The sequence below is a fragment of the Podarcis muralis genome, chromosome 4 (genome assembly GCF_964188315.1).
Source record: "Podarcis muralis chromosome 4, rPodMur119.hap1.1, whole genome shotgun sequence".
In the NCBI taxonomy this organism is placed as follows: domain Eukaryota; kingdom Metazoa; phylum Chordata; class Lepidosauria; order Squamata; family Lacertidae; genus Podarcis; species Podarcis muralis.
This window is the reverse complement of record NC_135658.1, coordinates 2,427,599-2,455,441: the sequence shown is the minus strand read 5'-3', so window position 1 is coordinate 2,455,441 and position 27,843 is coordinate 2,427,599. Positions and strand designations below refer to the sequence as shown.

At 49.2% G+C, this 27,843-nt stretch overlaps 5 protein-coding genes across 5 annotated transcripts in view; 4 read left to right on the top strand and 1 right to left on the bottom strand.

Annotated features, from left to right (window-relative positions):
- LOC114589663 (uncharacterized) overlaps nt 1-27,843 on the top strand; it is a 305,430-nt gene that overhangs the window by 112,254 nt on the left and 165,333 nt on the right. The window lies entirely within an intron of this gene.
- Nucleotides 1-27,843, bottom strand: part of LOC114595223 (uncharacterized) — a 646,585-nt gene that overhangs the window by 608,491 nt on the left and 10,251 nt on the right. The window lies entirely within an intron of this gene.
- On the top strand, nt 1,746-8,035 carry LOC144327404 (olfactory receptor 52E4-like). The gene is made up of 2 exons (XM_077926743.1): nt 1,746-2,379; nt 7,336-8,035. The coding sequence occupies exons 1-2, from the start codon at nt 2,048-2,050 to the stop codon at nt 8,033-8,035; spliced, it is 1,032 nt and encodes a 343-aa protein (XP_077782869.1). The 5' UTR covers nt 1,746-2,047.
- Nucleotides 14,140-15,152, top strand: LOC144327615 (zinc finger and SCAN domain-containing protein 31-like). Its single transcript, XM_077928000.1, has 2 exons — nt 14,140-14,705; nt 14,909-15,152. The coding sequence occupies exons 1-2, from the start codon at nt 14,304-14,306 to the stop codon at nt 15,050-15,052; spliced, it is 546 nt and encodes a 181-aa protein (XP_077784126.1). The 5' UTR covers nt 14,140-14,303; the 3' UTR covers nt 15,053-15,152.
- LOC144327594 (uncharacterized) lies at nt 15,281-23,199 on the top strand. Its single transcript, XM_077927955.1, has 3 exons — nt 15,281-15,359; nt 17,028-17,154; nt 20,172-23,199. Exons 1-3 carry the CDS (start codon nt 15,288-15,290, stop codon nt 21,287-21,289), a joined length of 1,317 nt encoding a protein of 438 aa, XP_077784081.1. The 5' UTR covers nt 15,281-15,287; the 3' UTR covers nt 21,290-23,199.

Here is a 27,843-nt window from a genome sequence, read left to right as displayed (position 1 = left end):
CCTCTGGTTATGAACGCTTCTGGTTACGAATGCTTCTGGTTACGAACTCCGCTAACCCTGAAGTAGCTGCTTCTGGTTGTGAACTTTGCCCCAGGATGTGAATGGAAATTGTGCACAGGAGGTGTGTGCGCAGTGGGAGGCCCCATTAGTGAAAGCGTGCCTCAGGATAAGAGGCTTAGGAACGGACCTCCGGAACGAATTAAGTTCGTAACCAGAGGTACCACTGTATTCAGTTTCGAGGTGTGGGGTTGGGGGGGGATTCTCCTTGTGATTTCAAGAACGGAGCCTCATACTAAATCCCCAATCAGTAGGACTTCATTCAGTAATGCATTACATTTCTATTAGGACACAGACTATACAGCATAGGCAAAATATGCACAATCTTAGCTGTTCATCCTTTACCCAACCACTTTCTGCCTTGTCTGCAATTCACCATCTCTCATCAAGCCATAGTTCATGAAAAACACTTACCCAACCCATTTGATTTTAGTATCTGTGTCAGAACCCTCCTTGTACCTTATCTGGAGTTGTTTTTCTCTTTAACAATCGGCCATTATTTTCCCCTTTAACTGTTTTTTACTAGTCTTGTGGTCAGTTCCCATTCCTGTGTATGTTACGCTGGCCTCACTTATTAATGGGCCTAACCTGGGTCTTTTTTTCGGCCAGAACTTGCTGGAACTCAGTTCTGGCCCCTCTTGGGTGGGTGCCATTGCCATCCTAAGAAAATGAGGGCGGTGTTCTGAAACTTCTTTTTCTAGAAAAATAGCACTGGACCTAACAGTTGCCCTACCTCAGTTCCCCATTCTTTTAAAAAATAAAAATCTGACCACTGATATTCATCAATGCATACAGGTATCACACTGTTTTATTCTCTGCCTGCCAACCCACCTATCTGGTATTCCTGCTCTGCCCATCACAGGATTCTCTGTGAATTCCCTCTAGCTGTGAAGCTGTTGTCTCTTTCAAGCTACCTTCTGTTCCACTCTTCCCAAGTCTGCTGGAGATGTAGAATGATAAGGAATCCTAAGCCTGGAGGTGGGATTGGGTCCGCTCTCCACAGTCCCCCTGACTCTGTAAACTTGGAAGAGATGCTCCAGGTCTGGGCGGTTTGGATGCCATGGGAATTGGGATGGAACAAAGCTCTTTCTACAGTGAAACAACCCCCTGAGATGTCCACCCTAGCGCCTCCACAGAAACACTATAAATGCTGTTTTCTGGTCAGCCAAGTGGAGTCAGACCTGAGGGGTGCTCCTCCATCCACAATGCAGCTGCCAGTAGATCTTTGACTCTGTGGCTCAGCAGAGCACACCTTGCTGTGTTAATCTGTAGGTGAGCTGGCAGAACAAAAGGTCCTCTCAAGGTGAGTGGAAAGGAGGGGAGTAATAGAATCATAGACTGGACAAGTTGGAAGGGACCACAAGGTGCTTCTAGTCCAATTCCCCACATTGAGGGACCTTTTCGCCCAACATGGGGCTTGACCCTGAGATTAAGAGGCTGAGATGGGGAGGGAGGGGCAGTTGCCGGGACCATTTTTTGAAGGGGGAGGAGAGCAAGTTACCTCTCCTTCCAAGGAACCTTTGTTGCAATTGGCATGTCCAGCTCTGGTCACTGTAGAGCTGCAAGAGGTGAATGAGAAGATCAGGGCGTGTGGTGGTGGAGGAATCAGGTTCCCCGCAGAGAAAGGCTGGTTTTGATGAAGGAGACATTAGTGGGAAATGTGGTGGTGGTGGTAGGGGACACACGACAGAAGAATATAGAACCATGTACAGGATGAGGAAAGTGGAGAGCCGCCACCCCGACCAGTTTTGTCAGACTAAATTGGCCCAATGAATTGATGGGTGGGAGAGGAGGAGCAGACAGGAAAGGTCCTCATACAGCAGCGTGCAGACTGCTTTTTCATTCTCTTTGTTCGGACACAGGGACCTACACTCTGGCCAAATCCAGCTAGCAGGCTCATCCCCTCCACACAAACACACAATTGTTTTCTTAACATGAAACAGGATTGCTAGGCAAGGGTCTATGTGTCCATGAGGAGCCATGGAGGAAAATGCTGGCCTGTTTTCTTCTTCTTGGCAGGGTCGCAGTGACCTGTTCTCTGGCTGGGTCCAGGAGGAGAATGCCTCTTTCGAATGCCACCCACTTTTATTCCCCCACCTTCATCCTGCTGGGGGTCCCGGGGCTGGAGGCGCTTCACTCCTGGATCTCCATCCCCTTCTGCCTTGGCTACCTAGTTGCTCTCGTGGGCAACTGCACCATCCTCTTCATCATCAAAATGGAAGCCAGCCTCCACCAGCCCATGTTCTTCTTCCTCTCCGTCCTTTCGGCCATCGACCTGGGCCTCTCCACCTCCACTCTGCCCAAGATGCTGGCCATCTTCTGGTTTTGTTATGTAGTGTAGTTTCACCCTGGGCCAACAGGGGGATACTGTATGTAGTTTTCACTCAGGTCTGTAGATAGTTTTCACTCAGGTCCGCGTCAGTTATTTTAGGCGGGAACTCTGGGCTGTTGTGGTTACAATGTTGACAGCCGGCTGCCTATAAAAACAGGCCGGCTGAGCTGTTCGCAGTCAGTTCTATTCCAGCTTACAAAATAAAGAGCTACTTGAAGAAATCGCTGTGCCGGCTGCTATGTCAACCCACAACTTAACACTGGCGACGAAGGTGGGATAGATGGACATCAGAGCACAGCCAGATGCGGCCAGCCTCTGAACTGAGCTGAATCACTGAGCTGAATCACAGAGCGAAATCACTGAGCGAAATCACTGGGCAGAACCAATTCAGAGCTGACTGTTCTGGCTAGAGCACTGTGTTCCATCCATCGCCCTTCACGCCGGCATCGGAATCATGGCTTCACTTGTGCCTCTACTGCCGTTTGCGCCAGCCTCTGAATCATGGGACTCCTACCTCGCTCGGTTCGACTGCTACCTCCAAGCCAACGAGCTGACAGCAGTATCAAAGGATCGGAAGCGGGGCCTATTCCTCAGCCTCTGTGGGCCTGAGGTGTTTGAGACGGCCCGAGCATTGGTTGCGCCTGAAGCAGTCCAGGCAACACCATGGGACACGATCCAAGAGAAGCTCCGCAACCACTATGCACCAAAGCCGTCCAAGATTACTGCCCGCCATGCGTTCTACCACCGGAACCAGGCAGAGGGGGAGTCAATCAACAACTACACCACCGCCCTGCGACAGGCTACAATGCACTGTGAGTTCCGAGACTTAGACGATGCCCTGATGGATCGAATCGTCTGCGGGGTCCGGGACATCCATCTGCAACGGCGTCTCCTAGCCAAGCCAGACCTCACGCTACAGAAAGCCATTGAGGAGGCTGTGGCCTCAGAAGCTGCTGAACGCTCCGCCCAGGAGATCCGCAAGTCCAGCAGCCCGCGTCTTGCTAGGGAGCCAGTTCCGGTGCATCATGAAGAGGCCAGCAGTGATGAGGCATCCTCCAGTGAAGACGATGACATGCACCAGACAAAGCGGGAGCGCAGGAAGTTCCAACAGAAGTCCAAGGGCCAACCAGAATGTGCCGGCTGCGGAGGCAACCATTCCCGTGCCAAGTGTCGATTCAGAGACGCCATCTGTAGGAAGTGTTCCAGAAGGGGCCACATCGCTAAGGTCTGCCGATCGGCTCCGTCTGACACCCCCCCTTCATCGACTCGCAAGTCCAAGTCTTCACCCCAGTCTGCCAAGGAAAGTTGTTTCGCTCTCACCAACTGCCGCTGCCCGTCTGGAACCACGATTGGCCAAACCGACTCGCCTACGTGACGCAAGCTGAACGTCACAGTGCTCATTGAAGGAGCTCCATGTGACATGGAGATTGACACCGGGTCTGCCCTGTCCATCGTGTCATGGAGCACCATCAAAAGACTGGTACCCAGAGTGTCCAAAAGGCAACTCGACTCTCACCGCGTACACCTGAGAGACTACCAGGGAAACGACATTCCCGTGGTAGGCGTTGGCCGGTTCCGGATCGCCTTCAAGGATTTTTCGGGCCTGCTCCGGTTGGTGGTGGTCGAAGGTCAGCGGCCAAGCCTCCTAGGGCTAGACTGGTTTGATGCCCTCGGCCTGGACGTCACCGGCATCAACTGCATCTCTAACGCAGAGACTGAGGGTCTGGTCAAAGACTTTGCCGAGGTTTTTGACGGCACCTTGGGGCAATATACAGGTACGCCCATCTCCTTTAGCCTTGATCCACAAGTTGCCCCCATCAAGCTAAAGCCACGCCGGGTTCCCTTTGCTCTCAAGGCTAAGGTGGACGAACAACTGGACAAACTGATCGCCCAAGGAGTTTTGGAGCCGGTTGACCACGCAAAGTGGGAAACCCCCATCGTCACGCCTGTCAAGCCAGATGGGTCGGTGAGAATCTGCGCTGACTACAAGTGCACGATCAACAAGGCACTTCAGCAGCACGGTTATCCGGTTCCTGTTGTCCAACACCTGCTGCATTCCCTGGGTGAGGGTAAGGTCTTCGCTAAGCTGGACCTTGCCCAAGCCTATCAACAACTGCCAGTCGATAATGCCACCGCTGAAGCCCAGACGATCGTCACCCACCGGGGGGCATTCCGTTGCCGCCGGTTGCAGTTCGGGGTGAGTGTGGCTCCTGGCATCTTCCAAAGCCTTATGGAGCGTCTCCTGCAAGGGCTTCCGGGCGTGGTACCATATTTTGATGACGTCTTGGTGTCTGCAGACTCACACCAGCAGCTGTTCGAGCACCTCCGTGCCGTGCTGACCAGGTTCCAAGAGGCCGGGCTCAAGGTAAAGAGGGAGAAGTGCCAGATCGCCGTTCCACAGGTAGAGTTCCTGGGCTATCTTATCGATGCCTCCGGCCTTCACCCAACCACATCCAAGATCCGCGCTATCCAGCAGGCCCCCACCCCAAAGAACAAAACGGAGTTGCAGGCATTCCTGGGGCTGCTGAACTTTTATAACATGTTCCTGCCCCACAAAGCCACAGTGGCTGAGCCTCTTCACCGACTCCTTAGCACTAAGACGCCTTGGGCCAGGGGTCATCGGGAGACGGCGGCCTTCAACGCGGTCAAGGCTCTCCTTTCTTCAGACAGTGTGCTGGTACAGTACAGTGAATCCAGGCCGCTGGTCCTTGCCTGCGACGCCTCACCTTTTGGCATCGGTGTTGTCCTTAGTCACCGTTTTCCAGATGGAAGAGAAGCACCGCTCGCCTACTTTTCCAGGACACTATCTCTGACGGAACGGAATTACAGCCAGCTCGACAAGGAGGCATTGGCACTTGTGGCTGGAGTGAAGAGGTTCCATGAATACCTCTATGGCAGGACTTTTGACCTCATCACTGACCACAAGCCACTCCTGGGCCTCCTCGCCGGTGATCGTCCAACTCCACCGGTCCTCTCACCACGCATGCTGCGATGGACTGTTTTCCTGGCTGCCTACCACTACCGGCTCATCCATCGCCCGGGGAAATCGATGGGCCATGCCGACGCCCTCAGCCGTTGCCCTCTTCCAGCATTTGTGGAAGACCCGGCTCCAGCTTCATCGCTCCTTCTGATTGAGGATCTTCCGGCAGCGCCTGTATCGGCTGCCACTGTGGCCTCCGCGTCTGCCCAGGATCGCACCATCAGCCGGGTGCTCAACTGGGTGTGGAGGGGGTGGCCACAAGGGCCTTTTGCATCGGAGTTCCAGCCCTTCGCAACCAGACAACATGAACTCTCAGCTCATCGCGGCTGTCTGCTGTGGGGAGACCGCGTCGTGATTCCCCAGGGACTCCGTCAGCGCGTCCTGGAGGCTCTGCACGTTGGCCACCCAGGAATTGTCAAAATGAAGGCGTTGGCTCGGTGTTACGTCTGGTGGCCTAATATGGACGATGCCATCACTGCCTGGGTGTCCGCCTGTCAAGCGTGCCAAGAGTCGAGGCCTGCACCACCGGCAGCTAAGGGACACACCTGGGAGACGCCAAAGACACCCTGGTCGAGGGTGCACATCGATCTGGCTGGCCCCTTTCACGGCCGGACCTTTATGGTAGTGGTGGACGCCTATTCCAAATGGCTGGAGGTCGCCCTGATGCCCTCCACCACTACCGAAGCTGTCATCCGGGTGCTGCGAGGCCTGTTTGCAACGCATGGGTGTCCTGATGTCCTTGTCTCTGACAACGGACCGCAGTTCACGTCAGGCACGTTTGAGCGGTATCTTTTGGGACTGGGCATCCGCCATGCCCTAACGGCACCCTTTCATCCATCCAGCAACGGGCAAGCGGAAAGAATGGTGCGCTCGGCAAAAGAGGCACTGGCGCGCCTGGACCGGGGAGACTGGCATGAGCGGGTCGCCGAATACTTGTTCGTGCAACACATCACCCCTCATGTGGCCACAGGGAGGAGTCCTGCTGAACTGCTTATGGGCCGCCGCCTCAGGTCACCGCTCGACCAGCTACACCCGGACTTTGCCGTGGCTGAACCCCCAGGCTGTGCCAACGCACCACGGTCATTTGTCCCAGGAAACCAGGTCTTTGCCCGGAACTATGTGGGGGACATCCCTTGGGTGCCAGCCACAGTAGTGGGAGTCACTGGACCTCGCTCGTACCAGGTGGCACTCGAAGACGGACGCTTGTGGCGACGGCACATAGACCAGCTTAGGCGCAGGGTTGGGGATTTGGACACTACCGAGGTGCCCCCAACTGCGCTTGCGGCTCCAGAAGAGACACGTACAGATGGCGAGGCCCCACCTACACCTCCCTCGCAAACTGCCAGCGTGGAGCCGAACCAAGCCGTTTCAGAACAGACTCAGACCACTCCACTTGCGGAGGCTCCACCCACAGCAGCGGATCCAGGGGAGTTGGTTCCAACGCCACCTAGGGTCGCACCACAGCCTCAGCAAGAACTGTGTGGCCCTCCGGACTTGGCTACCAGTCCCCGGCGGTCTGGCAGAGTTTCCAAGCGCCCAACTTATTTAAAGGACTATGTTGTGGGACATGTATCACTGTTGGTCTAAGTATGGGAAATGTAACCGATATGCTTTTGTGCCTAATTGAACCATTACGCGTAGTGCTGTATATAAGGAAACCATTACGATTGTAACTAACGCCTTATCTCGGTGGGGAGGGGTGTTATGTAGTGTAGTTTCACCCTGGGCCAACAGGGGGATACTGTATATAGTTTTCACTCAGGTCTGTAGATAGTTTTCACTCAGGTCCGCGTCAGTTATTTTAGGCGGGAACTCTGGGCTGTTGTGGTTACAATGTTGACAGCCGGCTGCCTATAAAAACAGGCCGGCTGAGCTGTTCGCAGTCAGTTCTATTCCAGCTTACAAAATAAAGAGCTACTTGAAGAAATCGCTGTGCCGGCTGCTATGTCAACCCACAACTTAACAGGTTTGGCCTTGGGGAGATCAGCCATGGGGCCTGCCTGGCTCAGATGTTCTTCATCCACAGCTTCACGGGGATGGAGTCTGTCGTGCTGCTAGCCATGGCCTTTGACAGGTACGTGGCCATCTGTGACCCTCTGAGATACACCACCATCTTGACCAAGGCAAGGGTAGCCCGGATGTGTGATGCCGTTGTGCTGAGGACATTCCTATCTGTGCTGCCCATTGCCCTCTTGACTCTCCGCCTGCCCTTTTGCAGCGATCACGTCATCCTTGCCCACACCTACTGTGAGCACATGGGCATCGCCAAGCTGGCCTGTGCCGACATCCGGATCAATATGATTTATGGCTTGTTCACTATTACCATCCTCATGCTTGATGTGGTCTTCATTCTTTTGTCCTATGTGCTGATCTTGCGGTCTGTTTTCCGGCTCCCCTCCAAAGAGGCCTGGCTCAAATCCCTGGGCACTTGCGCTTCCCACGTGGCCGTGATTTTTGTCTTCTACACTCCTGCCTTCTTCTCCTTCCTCACCCACCGCTTCAGACGCAACATCCCCCATTATGCACATATCCTCATTGCCAATCTCTACCTCATTTTGCCCCCGGTGCTCAACCCCGTCATTTACGGCATCCGGACCCGGGAGCTGCGCAGGAGGATCCTGCAGTTCTTGTTCTCCAAAATGGCGCCTTTGTCCAACGTCTCCTGATTATCCTGCCTTGCAGGGGGTTGGACTAGATGACCCCCAGGGTCCCTCCCCACTCTACAATTCTATTTTGCATTCCTACAATCTGTTGAGTGGGAATTCAGATATATAACATGCTCTACCTAATCCGAAGACTCCCTGGAGAAGACACTGGTGCTGGGAAAGGAGAAGGGGGCGACAGAGAACGAGATGGTTGGATAGTGTTTTCGAGGTTACCAGCATGAGTTTGACCAAACTGCGGGAGGTAGTGGAGGACAGAGGTGCCTGGCGTGCTCTGGTCCATGGGGTCATGAAGAGTCGGACACGACTAAACGACTAAACAACAACAACGTAATCCGAGTGTTTTGTAAGGCTGGGAGAGAAACCCAGAGAGCAGTTGCTGCCAATCAGTGTAGGCCATCCTGAGGTAGATGGATTGACGGTCTGATTCAGAACTCTGCAGTTCTTTGATCCTGGCAAGCTGGACTCTGGCCCAATTCACTGCAGTGCAATTTGGGGCAGCGGATCAGGAGGGGCAAGAACTTTTCAACAATGTGCACCAGAATTATTGTTGTTGCTGTTGTTGTCCTGCCTTTCTCTCTGACAGGGGCTCAGGGCACAGAAATGGCTCCTCTTTCTTGAAGGGCCCCACAGACCTCATGAGACACCCGAGAAGATCCCCTTGCTGCTTTTTTCAGAAATCAGCAACAGAGGTTGCATTTCCTTACTTACAGGAGGGCTGTTGCTGAAGCACATAACATGCCCTTCACACTTAGTTATGTATTAGGAACACAGGAACAAATTATTTCGTGTGTGTGCATATTTGCAAACTACCCCCATCTCTGGGCAGTGAGACTCTAGGGGTCCCAGGTCCATATAGTTTTATTTACTCACAAATTCAACCAGAGTGTAGGATGGAGGGGCTCACAGCATGGACACCCCCAGCAGGTCTGGCTTCTCCATCTGGCGCAGCTTTGGCTCCAGCACAGAGAAAGCCGGTCTCTGGGTCTCCCACAACTGTCTCTGGGTCTTGCTTTCCTATCTAGACACCCCCCATTAGCCTGGGTTGCCCCCACCCTTTGCTGCAGTTTTTGCAACCCAGATCCTTCTTTGGAGATGCTGAGGAGGACACCCAAGTGGCCAGAGAAGGCCCTTGTCTTGCCAAGAAACTTGTCTGTGGGAATCGTGCATCCATAATGCTATGGAAAGGGTGAATGTCTTCTAGAATTCTCTGGTGTCACCAAAAGAGGAAGCCGTTCTTTTCAGTCAGGTCTGTTATCAACTGCAGAGGATGAGTAGCCTTGGGAGCCTCTTGGGGAGATGGAAGTGATGAAAGGACTGAATCTACTTGCTCTGAGATGGGGGAACCTTTGGACAAAGGCCAGCAGAGAAGGGATGCTGTTGGCCACTAGTTTCTGTTCCTCCCCACTTTCCCAAAGGGCGTAACATCTGAGGTCCTGCAGGAGGAAAGAGTGTCTCAGGGTCAGGGGCCAGTCTGGGCCAAAACGGCCCTCAGCTGCCCCCACCATGGAGTCCCTGGCTCTCGTCTATATTATTGCACTTTATGTGTTGTTTATATGCAAGGTAAACATTTGATATTGTGATAAGACTATATAGAAGAGTATTGTTTATGTGACTGCACAGCCGGCTACGTCTTGTGTCTTTGTCCATTCCAGGAACAGCATTCCTGACCCAGATTTTCACAGGAAGTCCCTAAGATGATTCCCCTTTCAAACAGGATATGTGAATCTAAGCCAGTAGGGCCCTTCTGTCTGGCAGGCGGACAACCCCTTCCCCAAACCCCCACTTCCCAGTCTTCCCCATGGGGGTCCCCCACACCACCCATCACTCACCAGGATGGCCTCAGAGCCCCCTGAGCTGAGCTGCCTGGCAGTTCTGAATCACCTCCGGCAGGGACAGCTGATCTTCCTCCAGCAGCTGAAAGGCAAAAGTCAGGCTGTCAGTTCCTCACGAAGGGAGGGCTTCTCCACATCCGAGAGTGCAGAGTGGGGGGCAAGGAGGGCAGGTCTGAGTCCCTGCTCTGGTTCTCTCCAATACTCACCCGTGGGGGAGGGATGTGCAACCGACAGCACATCTGCAAAGAGAAGGACATGGGGACAGGTGAGTCCGTCCCTGAGAACCTGGCAAGGCTCTTCCAAGAGTTTTCTCCTGGGTTCCAAGTCCTAGGGCAGGGAAGGAGGGACATCCCAAGCCTTGGGGACCAATCCTGGCCTCCTTCAACCAGAATGTGGCTCCCCAGGCTAACAAGTTGGTCAGTATCCGGTTCCACTCCACCCTTTTAAAATTTAAATCTCAAAACAGATCCCAACTTTCAGAGCATGTAAACCACATGAGTGGAAAGACTGCTGCTCCACTCACAGAAATAGGACTATACTTCCTTCTCCCACCTTTAAAGTCTATGTAACGAAACCGAATTGACCCAAGTCTGCCTTCCTCCGCCAACCTCAGCTTCGCTCTTCAAGCCAAAAGACAACACTTCCTGTAGTGATCAGGTGGGATTGCTATGAGGATTTATAACAAATATAGAGTAAGCCATCTGTGTCAGCAATCAAAGCATTGCGTTGACTGGGTTTAAACTATTTTGATATGATTCTTGATCAATTCCCACCTCTGCATCCCTGTTCCATTTCTCTTTCTTCGCAAGTCACGTACACACTTTGACAGGCAGGCATCCTGGATCATCAAAGACAGTGGGCAATTTCTTTGCTGTAGCTTTTCTGATATGTTAATCTTAGGCTGTTAATTTTAGGGCCAGGAAACAGGTCTCACATAAAGGTGATAATGATTGCTGTCCTCCTGGCCATCCTTCTTATCATATGTATTGATTGTTTATGACCTCCGGGGTTGCTGAATGCACTCCTTTTAAGTTTTCATTTACCCCAAAAATATGCACGCTTAATTAGTGTTTGTAGTTTAACTTTTCCCCACGTGGGGTCTGTTGAAATGCTCAGAAGAAATCTGATTGGTTCTTATAAACACTCTGTAAAAGTTCTTTTGTGAATAAAACGACCTGGGCCGAGGGGTAGACAGAGAGAGACACAGACAGAGATTATCATACACACCCTTCCCAGAGTCTTGCTGGTTCAAGCCTCTGTGTTTATTCTTATTAATCAGAGTTAAATCCTTCCTTTACTTTGGGAACGCCTCACTTCCCCGTCCCCGGGCGAAATCCCCTGGCCTTTCATTGGAAGAGCTGCCACCACGCCGGTAGCGTTTACCTCAGTGCTGCGCAGGGACTGACTGAGCGGGCGGCGAGATGCTTTCAGCCTCGGACACTTGGCGGGTTCTGAAATGGCCGTGCAGGCCAGATTCACGACCCTGGCGGGCTGGATTCAGCCCACGGGACATAGTAGGAGGACCCCTGGCCTACACTGACTGGCAGCAGCTCCCCAGAGTTTCAGGCAGGGATTTCGTCCAGCCCTTGCAGGAGATGCCAGGGGCTGACAATGGGACATTCTGCATGCCAAGCAGATGCTCTAGGGCTCCCCATATTTCACTAGCCTTTCAATGTTATGCTATTAGCAATCGTGGGGATTCCACCTGCCTCTTTCGAAAGAACACTCACCTGGTCAATTTAATTAATTAATTAATTAATTAATAATAATAATAATAATAATTTATACCCCGCCAATCTGGATGGGTTTCCCCAGCCACTCTTGGCGGCTTCCAACAAAATATTAAAATACAATAGTCCATCAAACATTAAAAGCTTCCCTAAATATAATAATAACAACAACCATCCATTTTCAGTCCATTGAATTAGCAATTAAGCATTTCTGGACAAGGGAATGGCATACTTTTGTATATTAGTATAAAAAGCACGCATAGGAAAGTGTTGCAGGAAAAATCTGAGGGCTCCCTTGGACAAAAATAAAACACCAACCAGAGCAAATTGAAGCAAATCAGCAGCCTGTAGGCCTGGTCTTTATTGAAGAAAGACTGTCGCGACAGGGTGCTCCCCTCACTCGCAGGTGAGAGGAAAGACCCAGAAAAATAGTGTGCCAGGTCTTATAAAAACTTTTCAAATTCCCCTCCTCTAGGTCAAGCCCACCCCCCAGAAACATCATGCATACATTACAGAAAGGAGGGGTTGAGGGAGGAGTTGGTGGTAACCTGAGTGTCTTGTCACCTGGCTGGTTCCTCCTTTCCCCCCTCCCCCTGAGTCACTTCCAGGAGACAAAGGGGAGTTTGCAGTTTCCTGCCCCCAGAGGGAAGATCTGATCATTGTCCTTTGTTTCAGTCCATGCTGAATCCACTCCCATATACAAGTAATACTTTCCTGCTACAGAAAGTATTACTCATTTATGACGAGAATAGGATTTATTTATTTTGAACTTTGCTGGGTTCCTCCTTGGTGGCCAGTGCGATTCTTTCAGCAGGGCTAGAACTCAGGACCCGCTGCCTTGAGGGACACCTAAGAGCAGTTGGGCAGGGAAAGGTCTCCCTTGGGAGGTGGGGGACTCTCCTTCCTTGGAGGTTTCTAAGGACGGGCATCTGCCATGGATGCTTTAGCTGAGATTCCTGCCTTGCTGGGGGTTGGACTAGATGACCCTGGGATCCCCTCCTATCTCTCCACTCCTGAATTCTAGGAGGAGCTTCCTTGCCTCCTGCAAAGCCCTTTTCCCTGCAAGCTCTTCCTCTGGTTTCTGGCCAAGGGAGGGAGATGCTCAGAGTCCAGCCAAGAGCCTCACCCCCAAAAGGATATCTGGGCATTGGCGTAGCCAGGGGGGGCAGCTGCCCCCCGAAATCCATAAGAAATAATAAGAATCTGAGGTTCTGCCAAGGGAGAGAGGGCTGAGCGAGGGAGGACTCGGCTTGGCAACGGTTAAAGGGAACTGAGCTGCCTTCCTAGAGAGGACAGAAAGCGGGGGGGGGGGGCAGGTCCTCCAGAGCCAAGGCCCCTCCCTCCCCAGTCCTTTCCTGCTAGGAAGGGGGGGGGGTGTGTTGCTTTGTGTCTCTCCTGCAAGGGCTGCCTCGCTCTCCCCTCCTGGGATCTGGTGAGTCTCCTCTCTCTTTGGGATCTGGTGGGGGTCCCAGGGCTGCAGAAGGGGAGGGTGCCTGGGGGGGGGCCCTGATCTGCTGCTGCGGGGGGGGGGGACCCCAAGTCAGGGGGCAGAGGGTCCTGCCAGGGAGGGGCCAGGTATGCAACACTCTCCTTCCTGCAGATCAGAGCATCCCAAACTCAAACGCATCGCCCCCCCCTTCAGAAAAAATGGCTCCCCCGAAATCTGCTTCTTTAAACAAAGGAGTCCCATTGCACAACAGAGGAAACATCTGCAAATGGTTTTCCAAAGCTGGACGAGGAGGTGGACTAGCCCCCCCACCAAAAAAAAAAGGTGGGAGAGAAAGGCCAGGAATAAAGAGAGGGATCCCAGCCCAGAGTCTGGCTGCTGCATTGCATCCCAGTTTCCCAGTGTCTCCCAGGGCAGCTCCCCATGGAGGCCACTGCAGCAATCCCCTCGCACCCAGAGCAGGGCATCCCAGGACCACATCCTCTCTGCCCCAAAGGGATTGTTGCTGGCAAAGCAGCCGGAAATGGGCGCTGCTACTCCCTGGGCCTCCAGGGACCTGGGCATCAATGGCTGTGTGTGTGTGTTAACCTATCCAATAGAATACTAATACGAAATTACCCACCTAAATTTCAAGGGAGGTGTCTTTGGCCTCATCCACTTGGCCCTCAGGGGTTGTCCAGATACATTCCTGGCCCTCAGAGGAAAGAAAAAGGGACCCCACCCCAGGAGTCTGCCTGGAGAGCAGCAGAGAGTGCAAGTGCAAGAAAAGGAGACAGAAGCAGGGGAGTGGGGGTGGGGGGAGAACAACTTCTGAGGACCCCCAGGTGAGGACCCCCACTAGAGCCAAGCATCCATTTTCCACAAGATACAAATGACTCCCTTGTCAGTCAGTTCTGACTTCATGCATTGACTGGAAGGCAGCAGAAACCAGACTGATTCACCTCACGTTAATCCCTTCAGTTGCCTCCACATTTTGCATTGCTAGAAAGCTAGAGACTTATTTCTTCTCCTCCTACTCTTCTTTCCACCCAAAAAAGATAGCTAATGGTCTGGGATGTGGTGCAGTCCAGCCCTAATTGCCAGGAAGACTCATCCATGCTTGCTCAGGGAATCTTTTTCTTCTACTGACCTACAAATTCTGTAACAGAACAATGTTTTTGCTTTGTAGGATTTGCTAGAGCTTCTCATTAAGACGGGCAGAACTTGGCAGGAGACCAAAGGGTTCCTTCCAATCTCTCAGAGGCTCCCTCAAAGCACAGATGGATGAGCAAGATTTAGCTGGCCCTAGAGCAGGAAGAGGCCATGCCATCCAAACTGGGAGCAGTGGGGGATTCTGGGAAAACTCTGTGCAGAAGATCCTGGGTGAGGAGGACACCCTCTGCTCAGAGGTGCAGAGCCAGCAGTTGAGGCAGTTCTGCTGCCAGGAGGCCAAAGGACCCCGAGAGGTTTGCAGCCGACTCTGCCACTTTTGCCACCAGTGGCTGAAGCCAGAAAGGCACACGAAAGCTGAGATGCTGGACCTGGTGATCTTGGAGCAGTTCCTGGCTGTCCTTCCACCAGAGATGGAGAGCTGGGTGAGGGACTGTGGAGCAGAGACCAGTTCCCAGGCGGTGGCCCTGGCCGAAGGTTTCCTCCTGAGTCAGGCAGAGGAGAGAAAACAGGTGAGAGAGACTTTCCTCTGGATACTCCAGGGGGTGTGTGTGCTCCAGACAGGACAGAGAACATCCCATAATGGTCTGCTCATGGCCCATCCTTTTTCTGGGAAAGCATCCATGGAATGAGATCTCACACCCTTCAAGTCTTTGTCATTCTCTTTCTAGTATTTCTCCCCATTCTCTGTTTTGAATCCTTGTTTCTTTCTCAGGGAAAGGATATCTTTGCAGAAATGGATCTGGATTCCTGTGAGTCAGAGAGGCCTCCGTTGGACACCAGAGAGAGGCCACTGGGGAAGGAGGAAGGTGGGTTTTTTCTGTTCGGTCTCATTCTGTTGGTTTTCCAACTCATTTGAGGGTTCTTTTCATCTTGTTTTGGGGGGAGACAGTTGGGAACAAGGGTCCAGAGGAGGGGAGATGTATTTCTGCACAAACAAACATATGAAATGGGCACAAACCTCCAAATGCTCTCAGCAGGAAAGGCTTTCTCAAAGGCCCATCTGTAGTTAGAGATGCCCTGTTTCACCTGTGAGAGAAGTAGGCACTCCTGGCATCCTGCTTACCTTTTTTTCTCTTGCAGGTGGCAGAAAGATGCCGGCAAGACCTCCTGATCCGCCTTTTCATGGGGGCAGAAGGGAAGCAGCGGCTGTGGAACCAGATCAGGTCAGGGGAAGCTGCCTTGTGGGGACAGAGGCCGAGGGATGGAGCAATGTCATGGACTGGTTGGGCACAGAGGAGTGGTGGGAGGAAACAGCCGGGGAACCAAGAAGGGAGGACGTCTTAGAGACCAAGGAGTGGAGGTGGAGGAAGGATGAGCGGTCAGAGGGAGAAGAGGGAGAAGCCTGGGAAGAGGAGGTGTCAGAAGCTGAAGGGGTTGTAAGGATCAGGTGAGATTGCTATGAGGAATTATAACAAATATAGAGTAAGCCATCTGTGTCAGCAATGAAAGCATTGTGTTGACTGGGTTTAAATTATATGATTCTTGATCAATCTACACCCTCTGGCCATCTCTGGCCATTTCCTCTGCTGCCCATTTCTCTTGTCACATACACAGCCCAGTTGCTTAGACAGGCAGGCATCCTGGGCCATAAAGATAGTGGGCAAGTTTCTTTGATGTAGGATGTTAATCTTAGGGCCAGGAAGCAGATCTCACATGAAGGTGATAATGATTGCTGTCCCCCTGGCCATCCTTATCATATATATTGCTTGTTTATCACCTCCAGGGTTGCCAAATGCTCTTATTTGTAGTTCTGTTCTTTGTTTACCCCATGCTTAATTAGTTATGGTGGTTTAACTTTCTCCCCACGTGGGTTTGTGGAAATGCTCAGAAGAAATCTGATTGGTTCTTACGAACACTCTGTAAAAAGTTCTTTTGTGAATAAAAACTACCTGGGCCAGGGGCTGCACACGGACAGGCACAGAGAGACACGATTATGCGCACCCTTCCCAGAGTCTTGCTGGTTCAAGTCTCTGTGTGTATTCTTAATCAGAGTTCAATCCTTCCTTTACTTTGTGAACGCCTCAAGTAAATATCCTTCCTTTACTTTGTGAACGCCTCAAGTAAATATCCTTCCTTTACTTTGTGAATGCAACAAGGGATAACAGGGCTTAGTGAGCTGGGAGACTCTGTGGCAGAATGCAGTCCAGAACCAGAGGCAGAAGAGGAAGGAGGCAAGTGGGAGGAAGGAGGTCGAGAGGCAGAGATGAGTCAGGGGAAGGAGGAGCCACCGGGGGCTCCCTCTCCTTCTGCCAGAATCCACCCTCCCTGCTTGTCTCTCAGAGCCAGGAGACCCCCTGCATTGCAGGAATCTCTGCTAGATCATACAAGACAGATGACCATCCAAAATAGGCTTATCTTATTTCTAGACTGATCACTGAAAGCAAAAATTGGTTTCTAAGCAGTGGACAAATGAGAACAAATAGTGGTCTGGATTCACCTAACCAGCCCCATCCACTGCAAAATGGGGCCTGCCCCCCATTTCTCCCCTCCCCCTCTCCATGCCCCCATGAACCCCTTGAATTTGGCTCTAGGGCATTGGGAGGGAACCTTCCCAGAACAGCACACGAGGAGAGGAGAAAGTGGATCCTTCCATCTGCCCATCTGAGTAGGCAGAATGACTTGGAAAACACAAGGTGGAGTACCAACTATTTGCACAAAGACGAATACCCATAATTAAAACGCAGAATAAAAGAAGCATCCATAAATAAAATGTGCAGCAAAGGAATCGTATTGAAACAACACCACAATTAACAGGAAGGAAACAACAGAGCATTGTGTAGCAGATCATATTTCTGCTGTCTCAGAGGAGGACATTTCCCTTTTTCTTTTAGGGTCCTGTGTGCTTTGAAGATGTGGCCGTTCGTTTCACGGACGAGGAGTGGGCGTACCTGGATCCTGACCAGAGAGCTCTGCATAAGGACGTCATGGAGGAGACTCATGGGATCGTGGCCTCTCTTGGTAAGCCTCCCTGTGGGATCATCCTATCTGCCTGGAAATTCAAAAAATACCTCTATGTGACCAACCTCATCTATTTTCACAGAGCTCAACCATGGCCCCTATAACACCTGGAAACATAACACCCCCCACAATAAACAGTAACTTACAGTTTTTTCTTTGAACAATCTTCCTCAAATTATTCCTTTTTCTTCCATGAATGGGCTGGCCTGAACTGTTAGTTTCTGTGTGTTGCCACTGTGCAGTGCTCTTGGAGTCACAAGACTCTGTTTACATTCCAGAGACATTCCAGACTGTTGGAAGTCTCACGGAAGACAGGAGATAGATGGGATGTTACTGGTTTCCTGTTCCTTTGTTTTTCAGTTGCTCTCTGCTTTCACAGAGAGAGGATGTTTTTTTTTCTGCCTTCGTAGCTTAGCAGTAAAACCCTTAGCATGTAGCTCATATTTCTCGTCCTTCCCTGTGCTGGATACTCTGCGTAATGGGGGGAAACATGCCTGGAGTCTTATCAGAGGCTCAGGTCGCTAATTATCGTTGGAGGGGAATCCGAAGGCTCGACTGGAGGAGTCGCTCGATCGAACACAACTCTGACAAGAACTGCCCAGGCCATCTTAAATGTCAGCTTCAGAATTGTTAGGAAAGATCAGCTGTGAAGTTTTAGAGCTTAAAGGGTTAACAGCTCAGAATGTCCTGCATCTGGGGAGGAGCTTTCATAACAACCGGGAAAGCTGTTTCTTTGTTCTTTCTGACTTTTGTTTTCTGCTGAGACAAGGAAGACGCAATGTCTGCATCTTCCGATGGTTTATCTTGCTGTACATACAAAAAAGCTTTCTAATTTAGAGGAACAGCAGTGTATTGGACTCTGTGTTCTGCAAGCTCACACACACAAGCAGCACTCGCTGTGCCGCTCTGATACAAGTCCAGGAAGTGTGGAGCTTCAGGTTTTCTGGTTTTGTTTTTGCTCCTGTCAGTCTTGGGTTGACCAAAGAAACGACTGACAATGGAGATGGAGTGGATGCCATGGTTGGGCCAAACAAAATTCATCCCAGAGAAGAGCTAGACTTATTGAATCTCAGGTACTAGTAGCCGTGATGATGATGATGATGATGATGAAGATGGTTTACTAACTTAATCTTTTCCAGAACAGGGCTCCTCTTAAATTGATGTAACACTGTAGTAATAATAATATTTTTTATTTATATCCTGCCCATTTGGCTGGGTTGCCCCAGCCACTCTGGACAGCTTCCAACACATATATAAACATGAAACATAAATAATAATCTGATCCCATATAAAAAGAACATTAACTTTAAAGTGAACAACTTCTCCTAGTGGCCAAAATTGTGGAAACCTTTTGTGAAAAGTGTATTTCTGAGGTTTGATGGCTCATAACACCCCTTTTGTGTGGAGTAATAGCATAAAATTATATATCAATGGAAAGATAATCTAATGAAGAATGTAATGAAAGAACTTTTATGAAGGAGTATTTATTAGAACAGCAGGCATAACCATTTATTAGAACAGCAGTCATAACTACTGGTAACCTTTAGCTTTAATTACGGCCTTACAACGCCTTCACTTGAATTGAACCAAGTTTTTAGTTCTGCAGCTGTAATAAAGTGAAACCAAGATTAAATTATTGCCTCTGTTAATTGGACTTTATTGCTGGGTTGCTTCTGACTAACAAGTTTCTTTAGTCAGTTCCATAGATTTCTGATTGGGTTAAAGTTTGGGCTATTCCCAGGCCATTCCAGCAGTGAAATGTCATCATCTTGAAAGCACCTTTTGCACACAGCAGCAACATGACATGGAGCGGAATCCTGTTGAAATAGAAAATAGAATATCTATCTATCTATCTATCTATCTATCTATCTATCTATATGCTTTAGTATTTGGGAAAAGATCACCTGAGGAACGCTTCAGTTTGGGAGCAAGTCTTTCATTTATGCATTTAGGGGCATTTACATTCCCATTAATGATGCAAATTTTGCCCACACCTTTTGCTGCCATACAACCCCAGATCAACACACTATCTGGGTGTTTCACAGTCGGTGTAATGCAAGTAGGATGTAAATCTTCTCTGATTCTTCTTGCGAATTTCATGCCATCACTACCAAGCAAGGAGATTTGGGTCTCATTGCTCCAAATAACACTGTTCCAATGTTCTGCTGTCCAGTTAACATGGGTTTAATCTTTTCAACCTTTGCTTGAGAGATAACAATGGCTTTCCCTTAGAATTCTAACATTTAGACCAGTCCTTTCACTCAACTTCACATTACATTGCGCCATGTCATCTTGTATCCATCCAGATGATTTTCTTCTGTCATGTAGGGACAGTCTCCCCATTCTTCAATCTTCACTTGCCTTTCTGCACCTTTTCCTGCCTTTTCTGGTCTGATTTTGTAGTGACTGAGTCTCCTTATACGTCTTCAAAAATATAGAAATGCCAGCTTTGGTTATGTTTTTTCCTAATCTTTCATCAGTTTCTTCATAACCGTAGCCTTGTTCACTTAATAGTACAATTTTACATCGCTTTCTCGGTGACAAGTCAACTCTTTGTGCCATTTCTATAATTTTATTATGTTTTACAAGAACACAAAAACCAACCAACTTGATAGCAATCACACAAGACACTAACAAAAGTCAACCTAAGCAAGTTGTGCTTCCTTTTTCTGGTTATTTGGCTATAACATTAGATATAATATGGGTAAATGAACAAATTTTGTTGAATTGCATTCTTGATTAAATTATCTTTCCGTTGATATATAATTTTATGACATTACTCCAAAAGAAGTGGTGTTATGAGCCATCAAACCTCTAAAATACACTTTTCTCCAAAAGTCTTCCACAATTTTGACCACTACTGTATATCAAACAAAGCAGCAGTCAACAACTCAGCAGAATCTCATAATAAATATGTTGGTTAATGACAAACAACAAAGTAATGAACACCTCCCCAAATCCCTTCAGTTCTTCTCCATTTGTTTCTGAGGCTCTAATCCCTTTTGTCTCCATTGCAGACTGTGATGAATCGGAAATCAAGAATGACGGTGACCACGACAATATCCCCAGAGAGGAGAGGCCACGTAAAAATTTGGAGTGTGGTGAAAGCTGCAGACAGAGCTCCCATTCCACTTCCCATCATCAAAATATATTTGGGGAGAAACTCTATCAGTGCATGGAATGTGGAAAGAGCTTCACTCATAGCTCCAAACTCACTTCCCATCAAAGAATTCATACAGGGGAGAAACCCTATCAGTGTATGGAATGTGGAAAGAGCTTCAGTCAGAGCTCCAATCTCACTTCCCATCAAAAAATTCATACAGGGGAGAAACCCTATCAGTGTGTGGAATGTGGAAAGAGCTTCAGAAAGAGCTTCTCTCTCACTTCCCATCAAAGAATTCATACTGGGGAGAAACCCTATCTTTGTGTGGAATGTGGAAAGAGCTTCAGTCACAGCTCCAATCTCACTTCCCATCAAAGAATTCATACTGGGGAGAAACCCTATCTTTGTGTGGAATGTGGAAAGAGTTTCAGTAACAGCCACAATCTCACTTCCCATCAAAGAATTCATACAGGGGAGAAACCCTATCAGTGCGTGGAATGTGGAAAGAGCTTCAGTCACAGCCACAATCTCAATTTCCATCAAAGAATTCATACAGGGGAGAAACCCTATCAGTGTGTGGAATGTGGAAAGAGCTACAGGAGGAACTCCGATCTCACTTCCCATCAAAGAATTCATACAGGGGAGAAACCCTATCAGTGCATGGAATGTGGAAAGAGCTTCAGTAACAGCCAAAGTCTCACTTCCCATCAAAGAATTCATACAGGGGGAAAACCCTATCAGTGTGTGGAATGTGGAAAGAGCTTCAGTCACAGCCACAGTCTCACTTCCCATCAAAGAATTCATACAGGGGAGAAACCCTATCAGTGTGTGGAATGTGGAAAGAGCTTCAGTAAGAGCTCCAATCTCACTTCTCATCAAAGTATTCATACAGGGGAGAAACTGTATCAGTGTGTGGGATGTGGAAAGAGCTTCTGGAGGGGCTCCGATCTCATTTCCCATCAGAGAATCCATACAAAGGTCGGAAAAAACATTATACAGATTTGGGAGCCAGACAAATCCACACCTTTATAAGCAGGCCTTTGGCTGATTGACATCTAATGCCCTTTTAATATGTGGTGTTTTGTGTTTTTATATTGTGTTTTTATGTTGTAACATTCCTGAGGCCTTTGGGTGTAGGGAATAGGCAACAACTCTTAAAGGCCTAGGGGTCTTTGCCCTTCCCCCAATAAAATATTTGAGGAGGCCACCCCCAGGGTTTTTTTTGTTTTTCCCCAACACAACCTTTTATTCTTCCACAACTTGCCATACAATTTCGCTTTTAATTTGCCCTCTTGAAATAAACAAATGTACAAAGGTCACAAGAAAAACAAAATACAAGAAACTACAAACATGGACAGGTCCCATCTTTGCTGGCCAAACACAAAAGTTGCTTTGAAGCAGGGTTTCCCAAACTTGGGTTCCCAGCAGCTCCCGGACCACAGTTCCCATCATCTCTCCCCATTGGTCCTGCCAGCTAGGGATGATGGGAGTTGTAGTCCAAAAACAGCTGGAGACCCATGTTTGCTTTAAAGGGAAGGTAGGCTGGCCCTTGACACCCTCTGCTGGCTAATTGGAATTTATAGATCTCAAAACTGAAGTTTATCAGCACTTCAACCTCTACGGAGCTTCTAGGTGCTTTCTGCACAACCTAGAGTAGCCACAGAATTGTGGCTTCTACTGGCAAAGAGAAACAAAAAGGCCAGGAAAAAACCTGGAAAGGGCCATACCAAATGGACACAGGTAGGGGAGATGAAATGCTAGAAGTGTTCTCCAGGGGAAGGGGAGCTGCTGGGCTCAAAATTTTACTTTCACTGCAATTGTAGGCATTGCCATTCAAATGGTGTGCATGCATCATGTGATTGATTGTGCGAGGAGGGCCTTACCTGGCCCCCCACCAATATTTTATTCAAGTCAGCATCACTACTTGAGAAGTTCAGGATGTCTGAATTCAGGGGTCAGGACACCCATGGAGACAAGTTACGTGAAAGATAGTCAGCAAGTAGAATGCGCTGAGTTCAAAAATGCTGAGATGTTTCAGTCAGCTCTGGGTAGGCTGTTGTATCTGTCCCAGTGGAGCAGACCGGACATTGCTTTTGCTACCAGTCTGCTCAGCAGGGAAGCTACAAACCCGAGTGTGAGTGCCTGGAATGGTATCAAGAGGGTGCTGCGTATCTGCAGGATACCAAGGATTTCTGTCTCAAGCTGTCAGCTAAGGGTGATGGCTAGCTGATGTGCAGGACAGATAGCGATTGGGCGAATCTGGCTAACAGGAAGTCCGTATCTGGGATGGTGGTAAAGTTTGGGGACTCTTTGGTTGGGTGGAAGTCCTGATGTGTTGGTCCTGGGGGTTAATCAAGAGGCAAGGTCCAAGTCCAATCCGTGGTCAATGAAGCAATATGAAGGCAGTCCATAAAAGTCGAAGCTGGGTGCAGGGTAGGGTTCAGGCAGGGACTGGGCCTAGCTGGCTTTTATATGTCCGGAGGCATAGGGTGGCCCTGATCCTCAGATGACTCGCCTCTCCTGGCCTGGAGGCGAGCACTCCTCCTGCGGGAACTTAGTTCCCTCAGCCTCTCTGCCCTGAGCCTCTGCAGCTCAGGAGAGGCTGGAGGGTTACCGGACCCAGAGGCAACCCCAGCTTCCTCTGACGGGGGGCTGAGAGTGGAGCACCTGCAGGCAATGGGTCCTCCTCCACCTCAGGAGCCAGAGCAGACTCAGCTGATGCCTGCACCTGAGGATCCAGCACAGGTGAGTGTTAGGATATTTCCGTTCCACCTTAAAAGGGAGCAGGCTTTGTGAGTCACAGAGTCTGCGTATTTCCTGTTCACAGGAAGTTTATGTTTTGTCTTTGCTTTAATTTCTCTCTCTGTGCCTGGAAACTGAAGCAGGCAGTCATGTTTTTTGTTCTGACCAATGCTGAATAAACTTAAACAATGCTCTCCTTAGTGCATCTTTCGCTGTGCATCTTATCTGCTGATAGTGTGTGCATCAGCTCTGGAATGTGGCAAGCTATTTCTGGAGCTTGTGTCGCTAATTGCTGATACTGCGTGTCTACGGGAGATGGATGGACGTCCGGAGGCGACGTGGAGTCATGATGGACTTTGTCTCCCTGGCAGTATCCCAACAACAGGTTTTGGGCCCAGATTCATGGCACTTACAGGAGAGTAAGACTGCGAGAGAGGTATGTGGTGGAAAAGCGAAAGTGAGGATTTTCGTTGCCGCGGCAAGAGTCTTTGATGTCCGGCTGGCTTAATTGGCCTGGGAGTCGAGCTAAGCAGAACTCTAGATTTATGAGCTGCCAAGATAAGAAGTCTCTGAAGTGAAATAGACTCACGGCTCAAGCTGGAATGGAGTTTTTACAAGCTTCTGAAGCTGCTGAGTGCCCAAAGCTAAATCGGCACAATTATGAGACCTGGGCTGTGTGGTGTGAGTTTACTACGACAGTTTGGAGTGTGGCATACTGTGTGTGAGGACCCTCCAGTTCCTCTGACAGATAGATGGAGAGCCCAAGATTCAAAGGCCATAGACCTAATAGTCTTGTCCGTCTCTCTGGAGGAAATAAAAACGCTAGCTGGAAATACGACTGCACGTCAGATGTGGAATGCTTTGAAAGTACCTCATCTGCCGGTCATCCCAGCCCAGAGTTTGACTGCATCGGAGGTCCTGGCTGTTTCCCAGAATGAGAGTGTATGCAGGGATGCTGAGGGCACCGGTTGCAAGCTGCAGGGGGAGCTGACTGTGATGTCATCCCAAGCAGCATTCCAGCCTCCAGGGGGAGCCAAGGAGTCGACAGCTGAGAGCTCTATTTCTCATGGGAGCCAAGGTCATCCTCACAGATACCGGAAGGCCAGAAGTAAACAGAGACAAGATGCCTGCAGATGGCCAGAAGCAGAGGGGGGTGAAAAGCCCAAGCCAGGGAAAAACAAGGCTTTGTTTGCTGGCATTGCTTCTCCAAAGGCCGAAGGCAAGTCTGATGGCCAGGAGCAGGGGGGCAAGCAGCAAAAGCCCACGCCGGTGAAAAACAAGGGTTTGCTTGCTGCAAAAGCTGCTCCAAAGGCCAAGGCCAGATTTATTGTAGATTCTGGATGCACCCGCCATTTGGCAAAAGACCGGCATCTCTTTATCTCCTTCAAACCTCAAGATGGTGAGATCCACCTGGCTGACGGAAAGACGTTATGAATTGCAGGAGAAGGGACTGTGAAGCGGGCAAGTCTGCACACAACCATCAAAGATGTACTTTATGTTCCAGGTGCTGCAGACAATTTGCTCAGTGTCCCACAGCTGACTGGGCGTGGCTTTGAGATTTCCTTCAAGAGGAGCGTCTGTGTCATCAGAAAAGGCAAAGAGGACATTTTGCATGCAATGTTTATAGATGGTTTGTTCTGTATAACTTATGATGACAATGGTGCTGTTGCTGTGTCTAATGTTGATTCTTGTGTTGCACAAACTAACAAAGTTCTTCATGCAGGATGCATTCATGATGCACACAGAAGGTTTTGTCACATGTCTTGGCAGGCAGTGGCCAAGATGCCTGAGTTGGTTGAGGGTTTGAACATCAAACCCTGTAAGTTTCACATGAAATGTGTATCTTGTGCAGAGAACAAGGTGAAGGTTGCTCCAAAAGGCAAGGAGTCTAGCAGGCAGGCTTCCAAACCCTACCAGCTAGTCTACGCAGACCTGGTTGGTCCACTTGCGCCCTCTTTGGGTGGAGCAAGGTACTTCATGGTTCTAATTGATTCTTTTTCCAGGTACATTCATGTGTTTATGCTCGAGCAGAAATCGCAAGCATTTTCCTAGGTTCAAGGCATTCTGAGCTTGGTTGGAGAATGTTCACAGTAAACGCATTGGCTGTTTGTTTACTAATTGAGAGGCTGAATTCACTTCTCGGCAATTTGAAGCTTTCCTGACTGAGAAGGGAATCCAGCATAGCCTCTCAAGTCCTGGATCTCCATGGGAGATTTATGAGCAAGCAAATCAGACTTTGCTTCAAGGCCTGAAAACCTTGTTGCATGATGCCGATCTCCCTGAGAAGTTTTGGGGGGAGGCTCTGTCCACTTTTGTTTACACTTATAATTGCAGATTGTCATCACCTATTAGTTGTACTCCCTATGAGAAGATGTTTGGTAAGAAACCTTATGTCAAGCACATGAGAATCTTTGGTTCTGACATGTGGGTACACACCCCACAAAGCAACAAGCTTGGGAAGCGTGGGGCACATGGTTTGTTCATGGAGTACGAAAAAGATGCATACAGGGTATGGATGACTGACTCTAAGTCCATAAAGTTCACAAAGAGTGTTGAGTACAATCCTAAGTAGGGGGGGAAATGTGGAAATTTTCCAGAGTTACCCAGAGGAAGATGAAGGTGATGTGAAAGATGCTGAGGATGATGATGATGATGATGATCAGAGTTTGGATTCCAGCTCAGTGGGCGGTGCTGCTCCTGATGTCAGCGACAGTGATGACACAGCAGACTACAAGAGCGCAAAGGCCTCAGTCAGACCATCTGATGCGTCTGACAATGAACTGGAAGAACCACTGTTCACCATTGGTCACTTTTCTCCTAAGAAGGAGGAGATGAGTCCAGAAGACTTGCGTCTAGTACACAGATCTGAAAGGGCAGCCAAAGGCAGACCTCCAAAGAGATTTGCTGATGAGTTTGCTAAGACGGCAACTGCTGTTCTTAGTAGCTCAGAGAAGGTGTGGGAACCTTCAAGCTTCAAAGAGGTTCAGGAGTTAACCTCTAAAGATGCTGAGCCTTGGCTTAATGCCATGAAGGCTGAAGTTGATTCCTTAAACAGGAACCAAACTTGGGAACTGGTACCGGTAGTCCCAGGAATGAGACTGGTTGGCAGCAAATGGGTCTTCAAGGCCAAGACAGACCAGAATGGCAAGGTAGTCAGACACAAAGCCAGATTGGTTGCCAGAGGTTTTTCACAGGTACCAGGACAGGATTACCACGAGACCTACTCCCCCACCGTCAAATATGAGAGCATTCGGCTGATGCTCAAGATCGCTGCGGAGGAGAAACTGCATGTTTCCCATCATGACATTAATACAGCTTTTTTGTACGGGATTTTGAACGAGGAGCTGTTTATGCTTCCACCTGACGGGATGCAGATACAGAAGGGAATGGTCTCTAAACTGCGGAAATCCTTATATGGTCTCAAGAGAGTGCCAGGTGTTGGAACACAAAACTCACTAAGACGTTGCTTTCTCTAGGTTTTCACCAGGGCAAAGCTGATCCATGTGTGTTTGTCAAGGAGGAGGGGCAAAACAAACTGTTTTGTTTATGTTTTGTTGATGATCTTCTGATGTTTTGGAAGAATCAGGCTTTTTATCAAAGCACCCTAGCTCAGCTGAAGGAGCACTTTGACATGAAGGATCTTGGTGAGGTATCCAACTATCTTTCTCTGCAGGTGGAGAGGGACCAAGCAGGTAATTTTCTGGTACACCAGACACAGAAAATTGCTGATGTATTAACCAGGTTGAATTTGGTTGATGCAAACCCAGCAGACACACCGATGGTGACAGGTTACCAGGTAGATAGTACTGCTGAAGCGTTTTCTGACACAACGCTGTACAGATGCATTCTAGGCAAGTTGAATTTCATTGCTAGATGCTCAAGACCTGACATAGCTGTAAGCACTAACCTGCTTAGCAGACATGCTAACAATCCTACTGTTCAGGATTGGAAAGCTCTGAAGCGCATAGCCCGCTATTTGAAAGGGACTATGCACTACAGGCTGAGGTTCACCAGTCAGAAGACTGGAGGTCTTGAAATCTTTGCAGATGCAAGTTTTGGAAGTGACACCACGGATGGTACAAGCACTTCTGGAGTATGCTACATGTACAACCACTGCCTGTTTGACTGGTTGTGCAGGAAGCAGACGACAGTGAGCCTAAGTTCCTGTGAAGCAGAACTCAATGCTCTGTCATTTTCACTCATGGATTGTGAATGGTTGATGCAACTGTTTAAGGACATCAGAGTTTCTGTGAAATGTCCTATACAAGTGTATCAAGACAATAGATCTTGTTTGGCTTTGCTGTACTCAGAGAGTTGCAAGCAAAGAACCAAGTACTTGCAGATTAAGCTACATCGCGCAAGAGAGTGTATTCAGAAAGGACTCATTCAGGTGTCCTACATGCCAGGAAATGAAATTCCTGCTGATCTATTGTCTAAGGTTGTTAACAGAGAACAACTTAAGGTTTATGCACAAAGGTTGCAATTGGGTTGAACCACAGGTACTACAAGTTACACAGAAAGGGGGAGGATGTTAGGATATTTCCGTTCCACCTTAAAAGGGAGCAGGCTTTGTGAGTCACAGAGTCTGCGTATTTCCTGTTCACAGAAAGTTTATGTTTTGTCTTTGCTTTAATTTCTCTCTCTGTGCCTGGACACTGAAGCAGGCAGTCATGTTTTTTCTTTGTTCTGACCAACGCTGAATAAACTTAAACAATGCTCTCCTTAGTGCATCTTTCGCTGTGCATCTTATCTGCTGATAGAGCGTGCATCAGCTCTGGAATGTGGCAAGCTATTTCTGGAGCTCGTGTCGCTAATTGCTGACACTGCGTGTCTACGGGAGATCG

Coding starts and splice junctions, on each gene's coding strand:
- LOC144327404 (XM_077926743.1), top strand. CDS start 2,048: ATGCTGGCCTGTTTTCTTCTTCTTGGCAGGGTCGCAGTGACCTGTTCT. Junction 2,380..7,335: donor AAGATGCTGGCCATCTTCTG/GTTTTGTTATGT, acceptor ACAACTTAACAG/GTTTGGCCTTGGGGAGATCA.
- LOC144327615 (XM_077928000.1), top strand. CDS start 14,304: ATGGATGAGCAAGATTTAGCTGGCCCTAGAGCAGGAAGAGGCCATGCC. Junction 14,706..14,908: donor AGGCAGAGGAGAGAAAACAG/GTGAGAGAGACT, acceptor TTTCTTTCTCAG/GGAAAGGATATCTTTGCAGA.
- LOC144327594 (XM_077927955.1), top strand. CDS start 15,288: ATGCCGGCAAGACCTCCTGATCCGCCTTTTCATGGGGGCAGAAGGGAA. Junction 15,360..17,027: donor CGGCTGTGGAACCAGATCAG/GTCAGGGGAAGC, acceptor TTTTTCTTTTAG/GGTCCTGTGTGCTTTGAAGA. Junction 17,155..20,171: donor TGGGATCGTGGCCTCTCTTG/GTAAGCCTCCCT, acceptor TCTCCATTGCAG/ACTGTGATGAATCGGAAATC.